Source organism: Protopterus annectens, chromosome 1.part0 (assembly GCF_019279795.1).
Source record: "Protopterus annectens isolate FY-2018-M chromosome 1.part0, PAN1.0, whole genome shotgun sequence".
NCBI lineage: Eukaryota > Metazoa > Chordata > Ceratodontiformes > Protopteridae > Protopterus > Protopterus annectens.
The window spans coordinates 1686336949-1686358821 of record NC_056725.1 but is presented as its reverse complement, the minus strand read 5'-3'; the positions used below and the strand labels follow the sequence as shown (position 1 = coordinate 1686358821).

At 37.2% G+C, this 21873-nt stretch overlaps 1 protein-coding gene across 4 annotated transcripts in view; it reads left to right on the top strand.

Moving 5' to 3' along the window:
* The window catches only part of GRAP2 (GRB2 related adaptor protein 2), an 874362-nt gene that overhangs the window by 697877 nt on the left and 154612 nt on the right, over nucleotides 1–21873 (top strand). For 3 of the 4 annotated variants that reach the window (XM_044068600.1, XM_044068617.1, XM_044068609.1), the window contains one exon: nucleotides 4467–4583. The exons of the other annotated variant lie outside the window; for it this stretch is intronic. In XM_044068600.1, the coding sequence (XP_043924535.1) occupies nucleotides 4467–4583 (117 nt within the window). The remainder of the gene's footprint in view (nucleotides 1–4466; nucleotides 4584–21873) is intronic. 4 annotated transcript variants of the gene reach the window in all.

Genomic DNA, 21873 nt, shown 5'->3' with positions numbered 1-21873 from the left:
GCCTTGAACGAAGGTGAAGCAGTACATACTGCTTATCTTCACTTAGCTAAAGCTTTTGACACAATCCCCAACTCTGGTATCATTGAGAAACTCTCTCAGCTGGAGATTAACCCATATGTCACTAGATGGATAGCCAGCTGGCTCACTGACAGAACCCATATTGACAAAGGTGGGGATTCCACCTCCACCAGTAGAGCAGTTACCAGTGGGGTACCACAAGGTTCTGTGTTAGGCCCTCTACTGTTTGGAATGTATTTCTCAGAAGTCCAGGCAAAAGTAGATGGCCTCTGGCTTACCAAGTTCACCGAAGACTGCAAATTGGGTGCAATCATTGAATCCCCTAAAGATATTAGCATATTAAAGGAGGGGTTAACACAGACAAATGATTGGTGCCAAAGCCACAGTCTAAAACTAAATGCAAAAAGTGCATCATTGCCCCCTTTTGTAAAAAGGTAGCCCCTGCAAATTACAATATAGGCAGCATTTCCTAAGCTTGAATCCAGTGATGCATGACTTGGGAACACAAGTTGATAGCAGTCTAAACTTTGATCACCATGTGTCTACAGTGGTAAGGAAAACCTTTTACGTTGCACACCTCAAAAGTAAGGGCATTGCATCCAAGACCAAGAATGTTATAACTTCTCTGTACTCCACCCTCATCAGACCACTAATAGAGTGCTATGCTCCCTTATGCATGTACCTCACCAGACACCTGCTGCAACTGGAGAGACCACAGTGTTGCCTAACCAAGAGAATTCAGGGACTTCAAAACATGACCTACATGGAAAGATTGAAAGCCTTGTAACTGCACTCTGTGTCCTACAGGCTGCTGAGAGGCAACCTGTCCTGGCTTACAGAGCAGTTTCTGACCTTGCCTTAATGGAAGTGCTGCACGTCCACAAATCAAATGGGACAAGAGTCACTCACTCAGTGATCTCAACCTAGCCTGTGATTTAAACAAAACATGAGAGAGAGAAAGAGAGATATGTCTCCCAGAGACTGCCACTACTCTGGAATAAACTCCCAATTCAGATTAGGCAGAGTTCCTCAATGACCCTATTTAAGCACAACCTAAACAACTGGATGGGAGACCATAAATCCCCTCGCCGTACCACCCTATTCGTATGTGCTAACCCCAACTGCAGCCTTACTCCCTTTACTAACATCAAGCTTAAATACTAGGTTACTAAACACCCTTCTCTGACAGCAACACTATACAAGACACACACACACACACACACACACACACCTCACATATACCAGGACCCAAGCACAACAGAAAAATCCTTCCTAGCCTTTATTGTAACCCTAACCTTCGACCATTCACAGGCTTTCTCAGCCCCAATGCTGAAACTTTCAGTACATGTGAAAGCTACAGCATTACTACCCAACATCTCCTCTCCTAATCCCAACCAAAAGCAAAACTCTAAAGAGAAACATTCCATATTTACATTTCATTCTTTTCTGCACATAACTAGAAGTGTATTTCACAACTTAAAACAGTAGAAAAACCTGTCAACAACCTGTGTATGTGATACATACACACACACACACACACACACACACACACACACACACACACACACACACACACACATACACACGGGTCTATATTATAAGCATGAAAGACCTTTTCAGCGAATATGAAAACAGCGACACATATTGTGCGAACCGTGAAAACACCGAACGCCCTAAACTGCGAAATTCAAAATCTCGAATAATCAAAGTTGGCCCTTCTGCGATATAGCTCCTTAAGGTAAGTGTACGATAGTTATGGACCTTAGGGTTAGGGTGCGGGTTAAGGTAAGTGCAGAGACAGTAATGTATGCAAGGTTTAGTGTAGGGTTAGAAGTAGGGTTTTGTTTAGTGTATGTATGTGGTTTATTTATTTTGTTTGGGTAGGTTGTATGTAGCGGGGGGTGGGGTCGGCCAACTATGACTATTCAAGATTTTGAATTTTGCGGTTTAGGGCATTCGGTGTTTTCGCGATTCACGCAATATGTGTCGCTGTTTTTGTATTCACTGAAAAGGTCTTTTGTGCTTATAATATAGAGCCATTTGCATATATATATATATATATATATATATATATATATATATATATATGTATATGTGTGTGTGTATATAGATATATATATATATGTTATTTGGGATATTTTGCAGTCACCCTAATGAAAATGGACATCAGCTGGGTATAACTACCTTGTGTTTCTTAAGCTTAGTCAAACACTCTGCTTATGCTATGCTGAAGAGGTCATAACAAGGCCGAAATATGCATATCCATAGCTAGTGGGGTTTGGCTTTATTGGCCTGAAATTGTCCATTAAAATGACTTCAAACATAAAAGTCATGGGCATTCAGAATCGCCATATAGCTGAAACACCTGATGTTCATAAGGGTCATTTGCATATATCCCATGGGCCTCTGTTACAGGAGGTTTTGGAGGTCACTCTTTGAAAGTTCTAGCTTGGCTGGATTTTTCATTTAGTTTTTTTTCTCATTGGTTTTTAATTGTGACCTTTTAACTCTTTGTTTTTATTTGTTATAATTTGTTATTTGGGATATTTTGCAGTCACCCTAATGAAAATGGACATCAGCTGGGTATAACTACCTTGTGTTTCTTAAGCTTAGTCAAACACTCTGCTTATGCTATGCTGAAGAGGTCATAACAAGGCCGAAATATGCATATCCATAGCTAGTGGGGTTTGGCTTTATTGGCCTGAAATTGTCCATTAAAATGACTTCAAACGTAAAAGTCATGGGCATTCAGAATCGCCATATAGCTGAAACACCTGATGTTCATAAGGGTCATTTGCATATATCCCATGGGCCTCTGTTACAGGAGGTTTTGGAGGTCACTCTTTGAAAGTTCTAGCTTGGCTGGATTTTTCATTTAGTTTTTTTTCTCATTGGTTTTTAATTGTGACCTTTTAACTCTTTGTTTTTATATATATATATATATATATATATATATAATATATACAGTACTGTGTGGTATGAAGATAGGTAGATACAGATTTGCATTAAACATTTCTAGACTTAAGCAAATGTCTTACAGTGAATTGTATATATACCTTTATATTATATATGTATATATGTGCACGTGTGTGTGTGTGTGTATATATATATATGTGTGCATATATATATATATATATATATATATATATATATATATATGTATGTATATATATGTATGTATATGTATATTGGTCCCAGTTAAAATGTCGACTTTCCAGAACTTCAACTTGCAAATCAGCGAGACCACAACTTTGAAAGTTCACACTGCCGAACTCCTGGAACATTGCAATTTAACTCCGGGAAAGTAACGACTGGGCCACCATGGTGACCTTTGCACTGTTCTTCACTGTAGTGCAATCTCGGAGTTATTGTATTTAATTAGGGGATGGAGAGTGCAGCCTCCCACATTGGGGTGGGGGGGTGGGGAATGAAGCTCCCACGTTGGTGGGTTTAGTTTGCTTCCATTCATATTGTAGCGATTGGTGACCCAGTGGTTACTTTCCCAGAGTTAAATTGCAATGTTCCGGGAATTCAGCATTGTAAACTTTCAACGTTGTGGTCTCACTGATTTGCAAGTTGACATTCCGGTAAGTCGACATTTTAGAGGAGACCCACAGATTTATTTATATATATATATATTTTTTTTGTATATGTGTATGCATATATTTAAGTTTTGTCTGTGCAAGTATGGAGTTAGAATATATAAAGAAGGGGGTGTGGGAGTGAAGTCCCCATGTCAAGTAGTTATGGAGCCAAAGTCTCCACTAAAATTGTTTAGAATGGTAGTTGTACTGTTGCATTTTAATTTTGTTGCTGTTAAGTCAAGCAGCAGGTTTTTGTACTTATTGTTGTTTGTCATTTTTCTGATTTTGGAGTTGGGTGCTTTCGTTTATACATTCAGAGATTTTTTGTTGTTTGTTTTTTTTTTCCTTTTGGTGTACTGAACACAAAAGCAATCCCTTGGAGATGGTATGCTGTTGTGTTTGCTTTTGTGATTAGATAAATGTAATCATTTTGTTTATTCATGGTGTGTGTTGTTGATCAGATGTTATCATTGATGTATGCCTTTTCCCTTTCCTCTTACAAAAATGTATGTATGCTGTGTGCTGCTCTGATGCCTCATTAGACTGCAAAGGCAAAACAGATTATTTCAGTTTAAATTAGAAGAGATGCAAATCATGAGTACAGACCACTGTGACGTTTGTGGAAAAATAACAAAGACAGCTTTAAAAGCATATTAATTTATGTGTATGCATGATCCCCACATAACCAGCAGTTCTTAAAGTATATAACTTTTTTTTTGCATGTTTGCATGATCCCTGCAAAAACAGCATTTCTTTTGTTTGTTTCCATGTCTTGTTCTTCTCCTTTCATCTGATTGTAATAAATGTTCTTTAAGATGTTTACTTTCTTCCGTCTAGTTTTGCTCATTGTAATTATCATTACAGGACAAAAAAGGGAGTCTGGAAAGACAGCCACCTGAGCTGCCCCGTTCAGGTCGGCAATTCAAAGAAACCAATAATTTTCCCTCCTATAGAAGACCCATGGAGTCTGCTCCACAGCAGGTGAGTTCAATAAGATGACATCAACAAAAGCCAGCTCTTTAGCTGCCGTTTAAGGTAATCCTTCCATTTTAAGAACCTAATAGTTAACTTAGAAGTAACAATCCCCTCAAAAATAAGGGTCAAGGCATAATTATCTTCTTTATTTAGTGTTTGGGTATCACCTTTTAAGTATGTAATTTATAAAAATAAATCATGTTATCACCTGTAAAAAAGTAAAATGCATATGAACAAATAAAACAAAGAAGAGCATGAAAATCTGGAGACAAAGTTTTATAGATAAAAAATGGCTGAGCAGCTTGGGGATATGTTTACTGGGACACATTTACACATAACATTTTTCAAAAGTTCTGTAATACACATTTCCATAAAACACAATACAAAATTGCATGAAATAGCCATAAAAATCATGTACATAAATGGTCATACCTCTATCCAATAGTCACACTTGAGGAGCAACCAGTTGTTGGTCAAGTATTCCCCCACAGGAAATCTTCCCACCCTGCATATTATAAGCATGGCACACAACTTCAGATATTACTTCCAAGGAGATCTTCCCAGTCCTTCATATCATAGCCATGACATACAACTTCAGGGGTTTCTACCCAGGGAATCTCTCCATCCATCCATAGTATATAATTTCATGAATTTAGTGTGTATTTTATCCTGTTAGGCCTTTAGGACAGAACCAAAAAACAGCTGTAGTCACCCACTGTGGTAATGTGCTGTAAGACAAATGTAATGATAAGCGTACTGTTTCCTCCTTTCAGAGCAGACCGCATGTAAGTACTGAAGCATAGCACGTGATCGTTGTCCAGTCATTAAAGCAGAGGGGGTGCCACAAGTCCCTCCATCACTCAAAAATCTGAAGGCAAATAAGGTACTTCATTAAGTTAATATCCCTAGAACTCTCTAAAAGCACACAAAAGAAGTCACTGTTGTGTTTCTACTTGTTGGGAGCAAAAAATCTTGCTTACCTACAAGAATAAAAATTATTTTTTCTCATATGAGACCTACAGCTTGTCCCTTTGGATTCCTAATTATTTAATGAATGCTGTTTGCCTGTCAGACAAAATATTGAAAAAAAAATGCTGAATGCCACTTTCAGCAGAAACAAGCTAAAACTTTTTTGCAGGGGAGCAAACTCTCCTGTACCCCCCATATGGGTATGAGACCCTCATGCCCTTCTATTTTATCTATGTCAACTCCACAGTCACACAACAATGGAAAAAAAGCAATACCAAATGTTCATTGACTGGGGCTTTCAGCAATAAGGGCATTTCTCTGTTGTTTGTTGGAAAAACAACATTAACCACAAACTATGTTCCTCTCCTATATATTAAGGCTATCTAGATTAAGGCTATGAGCTGTTAATGAGCTCTTATACTGCAGGGTTTGATTCCTTTAGTCTCCCATTTGCCTTCTGTGTATCCTTGAGCACATCACTTAACCAGACAGTGCTCATGGGAATTTGCAGTAGTCTTCTCGGGGGTGTTTTGAACTACATGCTTACAAATACCCGTGTTAGGTAAAACCTTATTTTGAACCCCATAATCAGGCTTTCACTTGAATAATGATGCCTGAAAAAAGTATACCACATACCAACATTCCATATGCATCTGCCAAGAACTCCTGTATCATGAAGACATTTTTCACAAAACCCATCCAACAACAAAGCACTGCAGTTGCAATCATAAAATGCATAGTCCATCCTTCATCGCATAGAACAGTGCAAGAACATACACTTAACTCTTACCCTGCAGGGTAATATCATCACACCCAAAGAATATCAATCATATTAAGAGAATTCAGAGAAGCAGCACTTAATACAAAGAGAAGTGGACTGACAGAGCAGCCCTATCTTACTCCCTATTAAGCTGAATACCTAACATGATTCACTCACTGAAAGCCACCTGGATTAAACACTTGTTATATATCTGCTCAGAGGGTAACTACCCTTTCAAGAAAACTCTAAACTGCATCATGAGTCTTAATGACATGGCAGGAACCCTATAAAATATGTATTAAATCAACCAAGACTACAGAAGCATTGTTAGAACCCAAATGGTCAAACACAAACTATGAGATATAAAGGAGTTGTTCTCTATCAACAGCTAGCACTCCTATATTAAATAGTACTTAAAATCCATCCTAAAATAGTATGACAGTATGTAATGATTATCTTCACCTACAATTTATAATCACCATTCAGCTTAACCAGTTTCCCCCCAGTTAACCATTCACTTCCAACCAACTTTCTTATTAACAAAGCCCATCATGCACTTCTTCCAGTAGGAAGGCATATCTTTTTCCACCAGTCATAGTCAGCTATAGATGTTTCTGCTACTAAAATACATAGACATGAATGATACAAGCATTGGCTAGAACATTCTTCTCTGGCGTACCATGCATGGTAAAGGCAATCACCACTCTCTCTGGTTCTCGCTGAGTTGTCGGCTTCATCATGTCTCTACAGTTTAGCTGTGTAATCATAACCAAGCATCATAAATCCTCAAAAAAGAAGGTTAAAGGCTTCTGATGTTTCCATTATATTTTTGGCTATAAAGCAAAGCAATTCTGAAGAAATAACTGTTCAAAGAAATTCAATAAAAATAAAATAGATAATAATACATCTTAAAGATACTTAATAAAAAAGGAAGCTTTCATGTTCAAAAACAACTCCTCATGTATAATTAAAACATCCCAACAACATAACATTTAAATACCATATAATTAATAATATTTTTGAATGATGAAATCTTTACATCCTTATGCTCTGTGACTTTACCTCTAAAATGTTCGTAATTTTGCAGCTTGTCCATATGTTTGCCTCATATTTTCTCTCCTCCTTCTAAAATTTGCAGTTTTCTGGCAAATCATTGAGGATTAAAGTCAGTCACTAAATAATGGCAAATATCTGAGTTTCTGATTTCATATCCCATAAAGAATGCATAGTAATGCAAACATGTTATTCTAGTTCTAAGTCTATAAGAACAATATTTAAAATCTGTCTCTGATTTTGGGCCTTTGTTCCCTTATTTAAGGCTTTGTCCAGAATGTTTGCACTAAGAGGTTTAGAGGTATGTTTCCACCATAAAAGTACATCTTCTCTGATAATACTCAGAACAAAATAGTGTAATTAATATTGCCTTTAAGCTAAATACATATATGTATATTTAAACTAACTGTGCACCAGCAAAACACCAAACTCAAAACTTTTCTCATTAGCATATTCTTCAGAAATATGAATAAGAGCTTAACTGTCTACAGGTTAAAAGAAAAAACTGTGCAGCATCTAAGAACAAAGCATCACCAGCAAAGGTCTGTCAAGGTTGCTAAGCCTGTCCCACCCCCAGTCCACCCAATACCTCAAGTGAATTGCATTGTGCCCCAAACCAGAAGTGCTAAAGGGAAATGTAGTTTAGTAGCACAGGAACCATTAGCAGCATCTTGAGGCAGTAAAGCTTCTTTCATACTTTCAGAATATGACATTTTCTCTCTACAGAAGACATTTGACAATACCCTGTGCACTGCACATTTTTGTGTGTTGGGAAATTAAGATACAAAATACCCCCATTAATAGATTAAGACACGGCAGCCTCCATTATCTGGTGTTCTGCCTCTGTCTAAACTGACCAACTAGAGGTCAGTTCCTTTTTCATAGGTGCACTCCACAAGTGCTAGACGCCTGCTGCATGTTATTAGTAATATTAAGAAAATCGAAAAATAATTCCATATTCATAAAATGTATAAGACGTGTATTCACAAAAAATGAATGTCTAATATAATTAACATGTCTCATACCATTTTTGCCACAGCCATAGCTTAATTCTTCATAACATACCATCAGTATTGCACTTTTATTATATAACACATCTGAACATCAACCATTCAATAAAAACAGTAAGAAGCTCATAATTTTATTTAACATTTGTTTACCGGGAAAGTCCGACTGGGACAGAGCCCATTTTCAGCTGAGGGCCGGGAAGAAATGCTCCAGACGCATGTCTTTGGATTGTGTGAGGAAGCTGGAGCACCTGGAGGAAACCAATGCGAATGCAGAGAGGACATGCAGGCTCTGCATGAAGGCACCCCAGCCAAGAATTGGAATGGCGATCTTCTTGCTGTGAGGTGACAAAACTAACCACTAAACCACTGTGCCACCTATTGCATTTTAGCAACTTAATTATCTTTGTCAGTTTTGGCCTCACCTCATAAAAAGAAACGTATTATATCTTGACCAGTTTTATTTCTTTAAGATGTTCTATGAGTATTTTATCAAGAAATACATCCCAAAGCTCTGTATTGTTTTATACCCCATATATATATCTTCCACTGTTTAATCCCCTGTACAGCCAGCAAATATTTGTAATCCTTCTGTGGTTTATACTTTGTCAGCTTTGAATGGCATTATTGCAAATTGTCACTATAAAAATGTAATCCTGATTCAAATCTAAGCCCCTTGACATAACAGCCGCATACTTATCTTTCCCCACATCTTTCCAGCTATCTACAATATATAACTTTTTCATTTCATTAGTATCCCACTATTCTTGTTCATTCTAATTCTGATGTTTAGTTTCCATAACATGGCTTTCTTTTGGTATTTATACATATAGTTGCATCCTTAAAACATTTCTTCCTTTCCCCTTCATCAAGCTCTTCCAAATAGGTTTTTTGAACCACAAGACTAACTTCATTACATCTGTGATTATAAGCATGACATAAAATAAGTGTAAAGAATCGAGGTCTATGACAGGATTCACAAGACCAAGCCTCCATGTTCTCCTTTATTACAAGAGTAATCTATTTTAATTAAACTTGAACCCAGAAAAATATAAATAAATAACCTAATAATTATTTTATAAACACTCTTACAAGCTTCAAATACGCAAGAATCAATTCATATTCTTAGTAAGACTGTATTTTGTTTAATAAACTTCCTTTCTGAAAGATATATATATATTTTTTTGCCTAGTATGAAAACATTCTTGCACCATGTCAAATTTCCCAAGTGTTATGGTCAAATTACTGTTATCAGAATGAATTCCACCTCAAATAACCCCTTAAAATAAGCCATTTGCCTAGCAGGATTAATCCAGTCAAGAAAAATTAATAAATATAGTTCCAGACATTTGGTAACGCAGCATATGAGCAATTTCTCTAACAGACAGAAATACGCACAAGCCTCATTTAGCAAAAGGAATCAGATCAAATGTTTTATCATATAGTACAAGACTGGTCTCAATGCTATCTGTGTATTCTGAAATAGGCTGTTGTATGTTGCATAACATGGATGTCAAAGTAATGTGGCTTCTTAAAAGACCAACAGTTCCAGTTCCGGTTATGTCATAATATATAATAGACCTGAAACTGACAGGCGTTCAATACAATTCAGGTATAGTTGACAAACTTAGCCAAACTAGGTGTAAACTCCCACATAACTCAGTGGATTGCCGTCTGGCTCACAGACCGGACCCAGGAAGTCAGGATTGGTGATGCCTCCTCCACTTAGAGAGTGGTCACCAGTGGGGTACTTCAGAGCTCCATGCTGGGACCTCTCCTACTTAGCATCTTCTTCTTAGAGGTAAAGTCTAATGTTGAGGGCTTTTGTATGATGAAGTCTGTAGATTACTGCAGATTGGGAGGTATCATAGCTTCCCTCCATTATGCAAACATCTTACAAGAGGAACTGACACAGACAAATGACTAGTGCCAAAGTGATGGACTAAAACTCAATCCCAAGAAATATATTATAGTACTGTTTGGGAAAACAGCCACCCAGGCTAATTACTCCATCAATAGGACATCCCTAAGAGGTGACTCATTAGTCAGGGATCTGGGAGTATATGTAGACAGTAATCAGGCCTTTGACCAACATATGGCCACAGTAGTAAGAAAATTATTCTGTGTTACCCATCCTATAAGTACAAGAATGGCATCCAAGTCCAAGGAATTAATATCATTGAGTATAATGCCCCCTTTAGTATTGTCTTCTACAAGTTACTTAGAGGTAATCTATGCCTGGCATGCAAGGCATCTTCTGATCCAGCTCTGATCAACTTTCTGCACATCTGCAAAATGAACAACATCAGAACCACTAGATCCAAGGATTTAAATTTTGCTTGTGACATAACATAATTAAGACATGTTGGTGAGACATATATGTGTCTCAGAGGATCTCCATACTCTGGAACTGGCTCCGCATCCATGTGAAGTACAGTCCATCCATAGTCCTGTTTAAGCATAACCTTGACCATTGGATGGGAAATTGCAAATTCGCCCCAGGTTTGGCCTCCATGTATGTGATATACAGAGGGAGACAGTATTTCCCAAACTAACATGCCCCCCCCCTAACCTCTAGAAACTTCCTAACTGCTAATAAATGCCCATGGTACATAGGGACACAATTTGGTTGGATTGCACGGCTAGGTTTATAAATGCCCTGTGGTCTTTAGCCTATATATACCTATGAACTTATGTCATATTACATTCTGTTGTGCTCAGTTGTTTCTGCACTGCACTTAATTATTGAATGCTGCAGTACAGTAGCCATGCAAATTATCATTTATTTTACAGCTGACACTATATGGTGAAGTTCAGAGTAAGGTATGGTGCCTAAAATGCAGGGCCTGTAAGTGCTCAAGAATCACAAATATGTAAACCTTGAGATATTTTACCACATGAATGTGACATCAAATTTTTTTTCATGATTTACCTGCATACCTTTCAACCTCTTGAGAATTCTGGATAAAGCCAAAAATAATGGGTGGACAAGGGCTCAATGTTAAAATATTGCTTTTATAAACTTAAGAATGTTGATTAACTAAAAGTTTTCCATTAGCAGTCATTTTCTAAAGGGTTTGAAGTCTGAAACTCAAATGTCTGTCACTGTTTAGTGACTTCAATACTCAGTGATTTGACAGAAAACCACAAATTTTATGAGGAACAGACCAAAAATATGAGTAAAAAATGTGGACATTCTGCAAAAACCTGGGTAGTTGAGGTGTATGTCTGCTTAGGTTTGTCGATTTAACCCAAACCCAGATTTACTTGAAGGTCCTGAGTTGAGCCTGAGAACCATTCCAATCAGACCAAACACAGTTAGGATGTCAGCTGCAAACTAATATATTGCAGAAGTAAAAGGCTCCTCTGTATCCCAAGGGGACAAAAGAGTGGCCTAGTTTGGCCCTGTAGTGATACTGAGTGAAAAAGCGTGCTTTACACAAATACCAAAGTGAAAATTAAAACCCATAACCATGCCCCCAGGTCATGGTACTCTGTTAATCAGCTATTAATAAAAGTATGCACATCTAAAAGTTCTTCAGGTAAAAAGCATTTTCTATCATTACACTATGCTTCTACAACATGCACTACTACATTGCATAACATCTTTGCAAACCTTCCATTCACTGCTCAGCGGCAACATAAATTCACAAATGGCATGCTCCTTAACAATTGTTACCTAACCAGTGTGTTTGTCTCTTCAGCTCACATATTTCTAAGAGTTTAGATCTAAAAATATTTAAGATAATGAGAGATATGTGGAATGTTACTAACAGATTATAACATTGTCATGGCACAATTACAGACAGCATTAATTTGAATGTATAGTACTGTTTTGCATACTGAACCTGTCTTAATCACAAACTTTCAGTACTAACCATCATGTTTGCTCACGTATTATTCGAGAATTAAGCCTCATGGAGCACTAACAGCCTGCCTAATAACACATGTTCAGCAGTACTCATTTCTGTATATGTTGCATTAAGGTAAATGTATCTTGTACTGCAGCATTTTGTACTTTGGGTCACACCTAAAAGTGGACACCTGATCAGTGTGTGAAGTACACTGTAAACAAAACACCATAAATAAACACAGCAGGTAGCACTATTTTGGATCACTACAGAGTCCGTCTTCCATGAATACGCTTTAGCATCAGCAGAGGTGTACCTTCCATTAGAAGGTGAGTCAAGAATTTAAACTGTGCATTAATTATTTAGTTTATTTAATGTTTTACACTAATTTATTTTTACATTACCACTTTCTGGTTTTATCAGATATTTTTGCACTAACCAGATGTACTGTATGTTGTGCATTAATAAAATAACAGGAACACTAATGGGGCAAAGCATTATTCTGCACTTTGCTTATTACATATGATTATCAAGCACATGTGACAGTACCTTTGATGTGTAATTAGTGGAACACAAGCCATGCATTAAGCTCCGTTACCCTGCATATTAATGTTGGTGTACTTCTTATTTACAAATGAGTGTGACTGAGGTATGTGTTTGTACAGTACCTCTGGCAAATAGTACAGAAATACAGCTGTATCTGTCAGTCCCAACACTGAAGGGTGACAGATGTGGTATCAACAGTTAATTGATAAGGGTCTTCTCGCTATACACTTTCAGAAAATGTTCCATTTTTTCAGCTTTCACAACCTGTATTGTGTCATTGTGGCAATGTACTGCGGATGAGGCATGGATTATTAGTTTATTTTCCTGTAATTTTGTTAGACTGGTTAAACTCAGTAACAAAGATGGGTCCATTGCTTTTATTGTATAGTTGGATGAGATCAAGTTGTACAAATAATATTACTGAGTTCTGAAAATGACAAGTCCAAGATGTTGGAGAAACTACTTACACTCCCATCCAGCAAATTCTTGGGAATTAACACAATATCTATATCGGTCTATTTATTTATATTTGTTTACCACGGTAGTGCATTGATCATTATTGAACAATTTCAGGCTCAGCCTGGGTGAAACACAAAACATTTTGCAAACAAAACATACATAAAAGTAAGCAATAACACAATAGTTCAGACTAATTACATAGAAATAATGTTTACACACATTGTAGTGAAAACGTACAGTGCAGTGTGTAACAAAAGGAGATGCTGCCAGCCCAGCTATCTGGAATTTTGTAAATAATTATATGTCAGTTGTGAATGTCAACATGATTCATATGCTTGTGTTACAAATGTATTACAACTGTATGTTGTGTATATCAAACTGCTGGTACAGAAGTGTGTGTGAAAAGGGTTTATACAGTACTGAGCTTAAAGATGCATTCACAGATGTACCCTACTAGAAAAGAACAGAAATATACATGAACTATTGTAACTGTGTAAATGTATATATTTTAATAGTGGGAACTGGAACATACAAGGTTATCTTGCAAAACTTCAGAAAAATAGTCAAAATTAAATTGTTTTATAACTGTGCCATAAACTATGGTTTCAATGCAGCAAGAAGACAGGATGTCTAAAACTAGGGAGCCTGCTGCATTGTCTTTTAAGTGTTTTATTGTTGTATGTCTTCCATCAGCTGCAAAGACCTAAGGGCTTTGTATTTTTTACAGGTAGATGCTAAAGGCTGTCAGTTTCTAGCAATGTGGATTTAGGCTGGGAACTAAAGTCAGATGACAAGAAGTGATGTCATCCTACAAGCTAACCCAGCAGTAATATTTGATATATTAATTTAAGAACTCTCTGAGAGAGACTTAGTATTCTGTATTCTGACTTGGACCCAACAACATCAGCTAGAAGATCCATTCACCACACTTGCCTTGCTGTGGAAGTAAGTTAACTAGGGTACAGTAATTTCTTTTAGATTCAGACAAGAATATAGTGAAGTATAGCTTACATGTTTTCTTTATTTATTTGAGACTGTCCTGCAATGTTGTTTTAAATATTTCCTGTGATTTTTGAACTCTGATGTAACTGTATTTATTTACTGAGTATTTTCTTGTTCTTTTATTATTTATTATTAAATATATTTAAACCTATCATTGTGACTGATATTTGTGAGACATATTTAAGTTCTGGGAGTACTTGCATATTTATTTAGTGACACTGTGGGCTACTCCTAATAGCCTTGCTTTTGGTCAAACTACCATTTGTGTTACTAGTAACATTACACAGTAAGATTGGACACCCTTTGTTAAGGGCCTTAAAGTAGCTGATAGAGTTGTCTGGTGGCAGTAATAACTACCTTATAGTCTGGGTAAAAGGGGGCACAGCTAGTAAGTACATAGAAATTCCTCGCACGTAAGGCAGGTGCATCAGGCCAAAAAACGTAGCACAAATTCAAAAACAAGAGAGGCCAGCACCTATAGAGTGACAAACTCAATTTATTCCTGATGGCAGCAAGTAAAATAATCACATCAGACTGGTTTCAGCAGTTTTGCCTTCATCATTGAATGATTCATAAACACAAATGCCACATATTTGTACACTAGCAAACAATCCTAATTAAGCATTTAAAGTCATAGCCGTCCCAAAGCCATATAGTTACACACTCACTAAAAATGACCAGAGGACATAATCCACAATATTTCAGTTTTATAAATGGCCATTTAGACCTAGGGAAAAAAGAGCCCCTAATCTAATAATCCAACTCTTTTCTTTGTCATTTAAAATACCATGACTTCTGGTTTTACTGGATTGTTCCCCCCTTACTCTGTCAATAATACTGAAATGAAAGATAGCAGTATTATGGTTACAAACATGTCTGTACAGGGCATTAGTCATACGTTTGTTCCTGATATCACTCAGGTGCTCAAATATTCTAGTTCTGAGTGGCCTTGAAGTTTGCCCAACATAAAAAGAGGAACAGGAACAGGTGGCCAAATAGACTACCCAAGCTGTTCCGCAATTAGCAAAATGATGAATTGTGTAAACTGAGCTAGTGGTTCTGCTAGAAAAGTCTTTAGTTTTCAACACATACTTACAAAAGGAACAATGTCCACAGGGAAATGAGCCCACAAATCTATCTCCTGTGATGGTTAACTGATTACCCAAATTATGTGCCTTAGTCATAGATTTATAATGATTAAAGTATGACCCAAATGTATGTCCCAGACGATATCAAAACTTACATTCACTGGTAAGAAGATTGGATAAGGCCTCATTGGCCATAAGAATCTTCCAATTCTTATTGACTACTTTCTAATGGCCTGAGTATTCCTACCATAGGTGGTTACAAATCTGACATTTCCTGTATTACTAGTTTTCTCATGATACTGGAGTAATTCAGATATATTTTACCCCGTAGCCCAATTGCTAGCTGATAAAATGTGTCCTGGTTTATATCCCCTACTGTAGAATCTGTTTATCAAATCCACCTTATGATATTCCTATTTAACATTGGAGGAGCAAATCCTTTTAATTCTAAGAAATTTTGTCTTTGGAATGTTTCTTATAATATGATTGGGATGAAGACTGGTAGCTTCCAATAGAATATTGTATTCTGGATATTTGCGAAAGACCTGGGTTGACAAAGTATCATCCTAATTTCTGCAGATTTTAATATCAAGAAATTGAATTTCTTGATAATATATATTGAGTGTAAATTCAATGCCCCATTTATTATCACTGAGGTATTGAACAAATTCAAGAAGATATGTGGTGTCAGCCCGCCAGACCAGCCAGCAATCATCCAGGTATCTTCGCCAAATATCCATTTCTCCCAACTAAATATCGTGCAAGTCATCATATATAAGAAATGCCTCCAAGTAACCCATAAAAAGGTCTGCATAAATAGGGGCAAAGGATGCCCCCATTATAGTACCTTTAACCTGCCAATAGCACATATTCTGGAAATAAAAGATGTTTTTTGTTAGAACATGTTCTGCCATACATATTAACAAAGTATTGAAGCCCGGAGGATATAACTCAGCTTTATTAAGCCAATACTCCAAAGCCTGGAGCCCAGCCCAATGTGGGATGTTTGTATATAAGGCCGTGACATCCAATGTACACATAATCCAGTCTGGTTCAAGTTGCGTGTCATTCAGAATTCTCAAAAAGTCAGTAGTGTTCTTTAGCCTCGATCTGACCATAGTTAGTAAGGGCTGTAAATATTTTGTCAAAAAACTTGATAAGGGTTCAGTAAGTGAACCCATGCCAGAAACTATGGGTCTGCCAGGTGGCTTTTATAAGTTCTTATGTATCTTAGGTAGCAGATAGAGTATTTGTTTATGAGGATCCTCTACTGTAAGTTGATGTAAAACAGATTTATTAATAATTCCTTCCTCAATGGCCAACTGTAAGAAGGAATCAATTTCTCTCTTGACCCGACTGGTAGGGTCTAATGGCATGGGTATATAATGCATGGCATTTTTAAGTTGTGTATTGGCCTCTGATGAGTAATAATCCATGTCCATAACTACAACTGCCCCTCCTTTGTCAGCAGGAATGATAATATTGTGGTTATTTTGGAGATCTTTAAGAGCTTGCCGTTCAGCCTCGGACAAATTATGACCCAGCATACGAAATTCACAGCCCTGAAAATGTAGATCTTTGAGTACTGATTGCTGAAATACTGAGACATGTTTGTCCATAGGCGGCTGAAAATGAGATTTCCGAAATCGGAAGTCAGAGTGTGACACAGAGTTATTTTGTTGATGAAAAAATAATTTAAGGTTTAATAACCGACAACATTCCAAGACATCCTTAACCACAGTATACTCATTAACAAAAAAACAGGAACATAAGTCAGTCCTTTGTTAAGTAGTTTAATTTCTGCTTCTGATAGCGTAACAGAGGAGATGTTCAATACATTTGAATATTCAGTTACTTGGTGATTAACATTCGTAGAATTGTCTCTACATTCTCTGCATTTTTGATGTTTTCTCCCACCCCTGTGTGGCCTAAAGCTAAAGGGTGGTCAACATTCCTATGTTTTTTGTGGGCTGGGGACCCCTGAGTGAGTGTCTGCTCAGTTTCAACAGCAGAGGAATCTTCACCTGCGGTGCTGCTGTAATCAGTTTTTGATTTTTTAAAAATCAATCTAGGTCTTTTTTCTTCTAGGTTTGGCAGACCCATATTCCCCACTGGAAAAGGGGACATTTTTCTTAAACCCAAATGGTTTACCTCGTTCGTAATCATTAAGATCACATTGAAATTTCTGCACTTTTTTATTTCTCAAGTTCTTTTCTGTCAATAAATCTTTTATTTAAGCATAATTTATAGAATGTTTATCCCTCATATACTTTGAGTTGCTCCTAAATCTGTTGAGTCTCCACAATGTTAGTCTGGATTGCACGTTCATAAAAAGAGGATAATATGCTGACAAAAGACAAAGTGGCACTTTGTTATGCTTCTACCCAGTCTTCGAATCGTATGTCATCTGGATTGTTAACATATGGTTGCATCCGGATTCGTAAACCCCTAGGAGTAATCTTTTTGACCTCATATGCCTTAAACATTTTAAATGCCACACAGAACTACCCAAGGCAGTCATGCTTTTGGTAAAAAGATCTTTACAAAGATCATCAGAGCCCCAACTTATAACAGGGTTAACATTCTCATCATTTTCATAGAGACCAAACGCTTGTAAATTATCTTTATCCGCAGATAATCCTTGTAAAATATTAACTAGATCCATATTACATATGTTTGTTATATCCACAAGTGTGTAAAGAATCAAAAATAATAATGGTAGATATGTAGAGTATCTCAACCTAATTCTATGATAGGTGCATATGGTAGAAAAAAAATCATTCATCCAAACTTCTAAACATCCATGTAATAGGCATAATAGATGTCATGACCAAAAAATACTAATGGGGTAAAACAATTCTGATGCTATAACAATAATCTGCCACTATGATTGATAAATTTGCAGTTTCGTCCTTTCATGAAAAATCCAAGACCTATCTATAGTACAGTCCAATATAAACCTCACCTAATCATAGGGTGTAATCAAATCACCAGTAATCCCATGAGCATACATATGTACAATAAATATTCATCCCATCAAATCAAATGGGAAAGATGTATATCTGATACATGAGGAGAACCTGCTTAATACAGCACACATCTCAGTCTGTTAGTGTCCAAATAAGTTGTTGAAAAACACATAGAAACAACAAATTTTCAAGCCACTCTAAATCATCATAGAGACCAAAAAATCAGGCCCCAGATACAATATGCCCCAACAAAGATTTTGAGACAGTTTGTGAGGTCCACACAAGTTTGTAACTGACCCCTTATGGTAAATTATTATAAAAAATGAAAAATAATAAAAAGTGTAACAGTTCCCAGTTCATGATAGAAAGAGTCTGAATAGAGCTGAAGTCAATACACTTGCCACAACGACCCTTCAATCCAGTTGTCACAATCATACAATGTTGTGTATGAAATTTAGCCCCGTTTCTGTATGCATTCCAACGATCATTCGATCCTGTTGTCACAGAAATCCTATAATACTTATTTCCATCCAAACATGAGCATCAAATGATGCGACTAGTCCCTATATGCAATAACTCTTCAGTCCTTTCTCCAAAAAAATAAAACGTTACCATAGGTGGTCACAATTAGGGAGGTCACAAACCAAGAAAAAGCACCCTATTCGCCTTAGGGTTGATAATAACAGCCCAATAAGGCGAAAAAAAGTTGCTAAGTGCAAAATTCAGACACTGCTGCCAAAATAACAGGACTCACTCAAAAGCCCCCAGCGAAGTAAAACTGAACAGATAAGTACATAGAAATTCCTTGTACATAAGGCAGGTGCACCAAGCCAAAAAACATAACACAAATTCAAAAACAAAAGAGGCCAGCACCTATAGAGTGACAAACACAATTTATCCCTGATGGCAGCAAGTAAAATAATCACATCAGACCAGTTTTGGCAGTTTTGCATTCATCAGTGAATGATTCATAAACACAAATGCCACATATTTATACACTAGCAAACAATCCTAATTAAGCATTTAAAGTCATAGTAGTCCCAAAGCCATATAGTTACATACTCACAAAAAATAACCAGAGGACATAATCCGCAATATTTCAGTTTTATAAATGGTCATTTAGACCTGAGGAAAAAAGAGCCCCAATCTAATAATCCAGCTCTTTTCTTTGTCATTTAAAATACCATGACTTCTAGTTTTACTGGATTGTTCCCCCCCATATTCTATCAATAATACTGAAATGAAAGAAGTATTATGGTTACAAACATGTCTGTACAGGGCATTAGTCATACGTTTGTTCCTGATATCACTCAGGTGCTCATATATGCTTGCTACCCTATGTTCCACCTTAGTAACTTGGCATTCTGTAGACTGGCTCGATGTAGCAATGTTAAGGGATTGCGGTCTGTAACTACAGTAAATTTCCTTCCATACATATAAGGCTGAATACTGTGGCTAAGTATTCCTTTTCTACATTTGCATTGCATTCCTCCCTGGGTTGGAGCCTACAACTGAAATATACCACTGGGAGCTCTTCTCCCTCTGCAGAAACCTGGCTGAGTACAGCCTCCACCCCATGGTTTTAAGCATCCACCTGCACAACAAATCATTTGCTGTAATCTGAACTGGCTAACACAGGGGGTCCTCCCAAAGCTCCTTTAAGCTTCTGGCATGCCTGCTTACATGCTGGAGTCCACACTAGCTTATGTGGCCTGTTTTTCCTTGTCAGGTCTGTGAGGGGAGCAGCTATGGTACTATAACTGGGGGCAAACTTTCTGTAGTACCCCACTGTTCCTAAGAATGCCCTCACCTGCTTTTGGTAACAGGGACAGGGCATGTCTAAATGGCTTCCCTTTGGGAGGTTCTGGCCTGATCTTACCACTCCCCACTCTATGCTACAGGTAGGAGACTTCTGCCATATCCACCTGACAATTACTGGGCTTAATGGTCAGTCTTGCCCTCTGTAGTCTGCCCAGCACCTCCCCGACATGCTGAAGATTCTCTTGCCAGGAATGGTTGTAGATGGCAATATCGTCTAGCTAAGCAAGGGCAAAATCTCCTGCTAGGATACAATGTACCAGCCCCTGGAAAGTCCCTGGGGCATTTTTCATCCCAAAGGGCATCTTCATGAACTCATACAAGCCAAAAAGAGTCACAAAGGCTGACTTCTGTCTAGCACTGAGATCATACCTCTCAACCTGGAAACATCAAAAATCTGGACAAAAGCCCATGAAAAATAGGTACAAATCTGTATGCTGATTAGCATAAAATGTGCATGCATAATTGTGTGACCCCGCCTGCTTTGATGGAATTATGGTATACCACCTTTCAAAAGCAAACTGCAGAACAGACAATCAAAATATGGTCTCAGAGGGCTGTAATAATATATTTTCAGTTGAATCAGTAACTGCACAGTCTCCAAAGACAGGGGCTGTCAAGAGACAGTTTTGTCAAATATAAATATCCTTACCAGAGGTAGTGCAGCCTTGAAATAAATTATATTAAGTAAGAAGGTACAGGAGACAAAGTCAACTTCATTGAGGGTGTAAGCGCTTGCCCCCACCTTTTACCCAGAGCAAAAACATTGAACATTTTCTTCCTTAGTTTTCAACAGAAGCTAATGTTGATCCCATGGGTCTCAACAAAATGAACCGTATCTCTTGTTTAATAATATTTATAATCAATTATTCTAATGCATTCTTCTTAGCACAGCTATTGCAAGTAAAGGCTGTGAATGTTCAGTATGTTCAATTAGCATTTTAATATTCTGCTTTTGTCACCTGCCCCCTTTATCTAAAAAAAAGCTCCAACCAAGTCTTAGCAGCTGCACTTTCCTAATGAAAGGTCAAGAACACAAAAAGGTACCGAGTTCTATTTTTCAGCTGTATTCATTGTTTCACATATTTCAGATATGTAAATCATCTCCAGGTCACTATCCAATTGCACATTTGCAGCCATTATATTCCCAAGCCCCTACCATCCACCACTGCAACAGCTGATTATTGTTGTGTTACTTTTACAGACTGCAAGTCACTGTGTTGTTAATTGTGAAGTGCTGATATTTATAGCTACTAAAGGGGGCAGTACTTTCCTATATATATATATATATATATATATATATATATATATATACACATTTACTTTGCTCTCTAAAAGGATTGCAGGACTATGAAACAACAGCAGTTGGAAAAGTAAAGAAAAACAATGAAACAATGGAAGCTTCAAAACATGCTAGTAAACTTTAGCAAAGCAGATGCCTGAGAAACAACTACAAGTCATTTATTTCCATAAAATATTTACAGTTCAGTGTACTTGCTCAATCTTTTCTGTGACTTTGCAAGCCTTGCAGAACATTTTTGAACTTCATCTCAGAGTTTATGAACACCACTTTCCTTGTCCCTGATTAACTTCACAGTGCATTGGTTTATGGAATTAAAGCAGATTATAGTACAGACTGTAATGTCTCTACAACTGTTCATTTCTTAACACGAGAAAAACAAGTTGACCTGGGCAGATATACAAGTATCAAAAATATACTAGAAATAACAAGAAAACACTGTAAACACTGAAGTTATTGTAGCTTTAGTGCTTT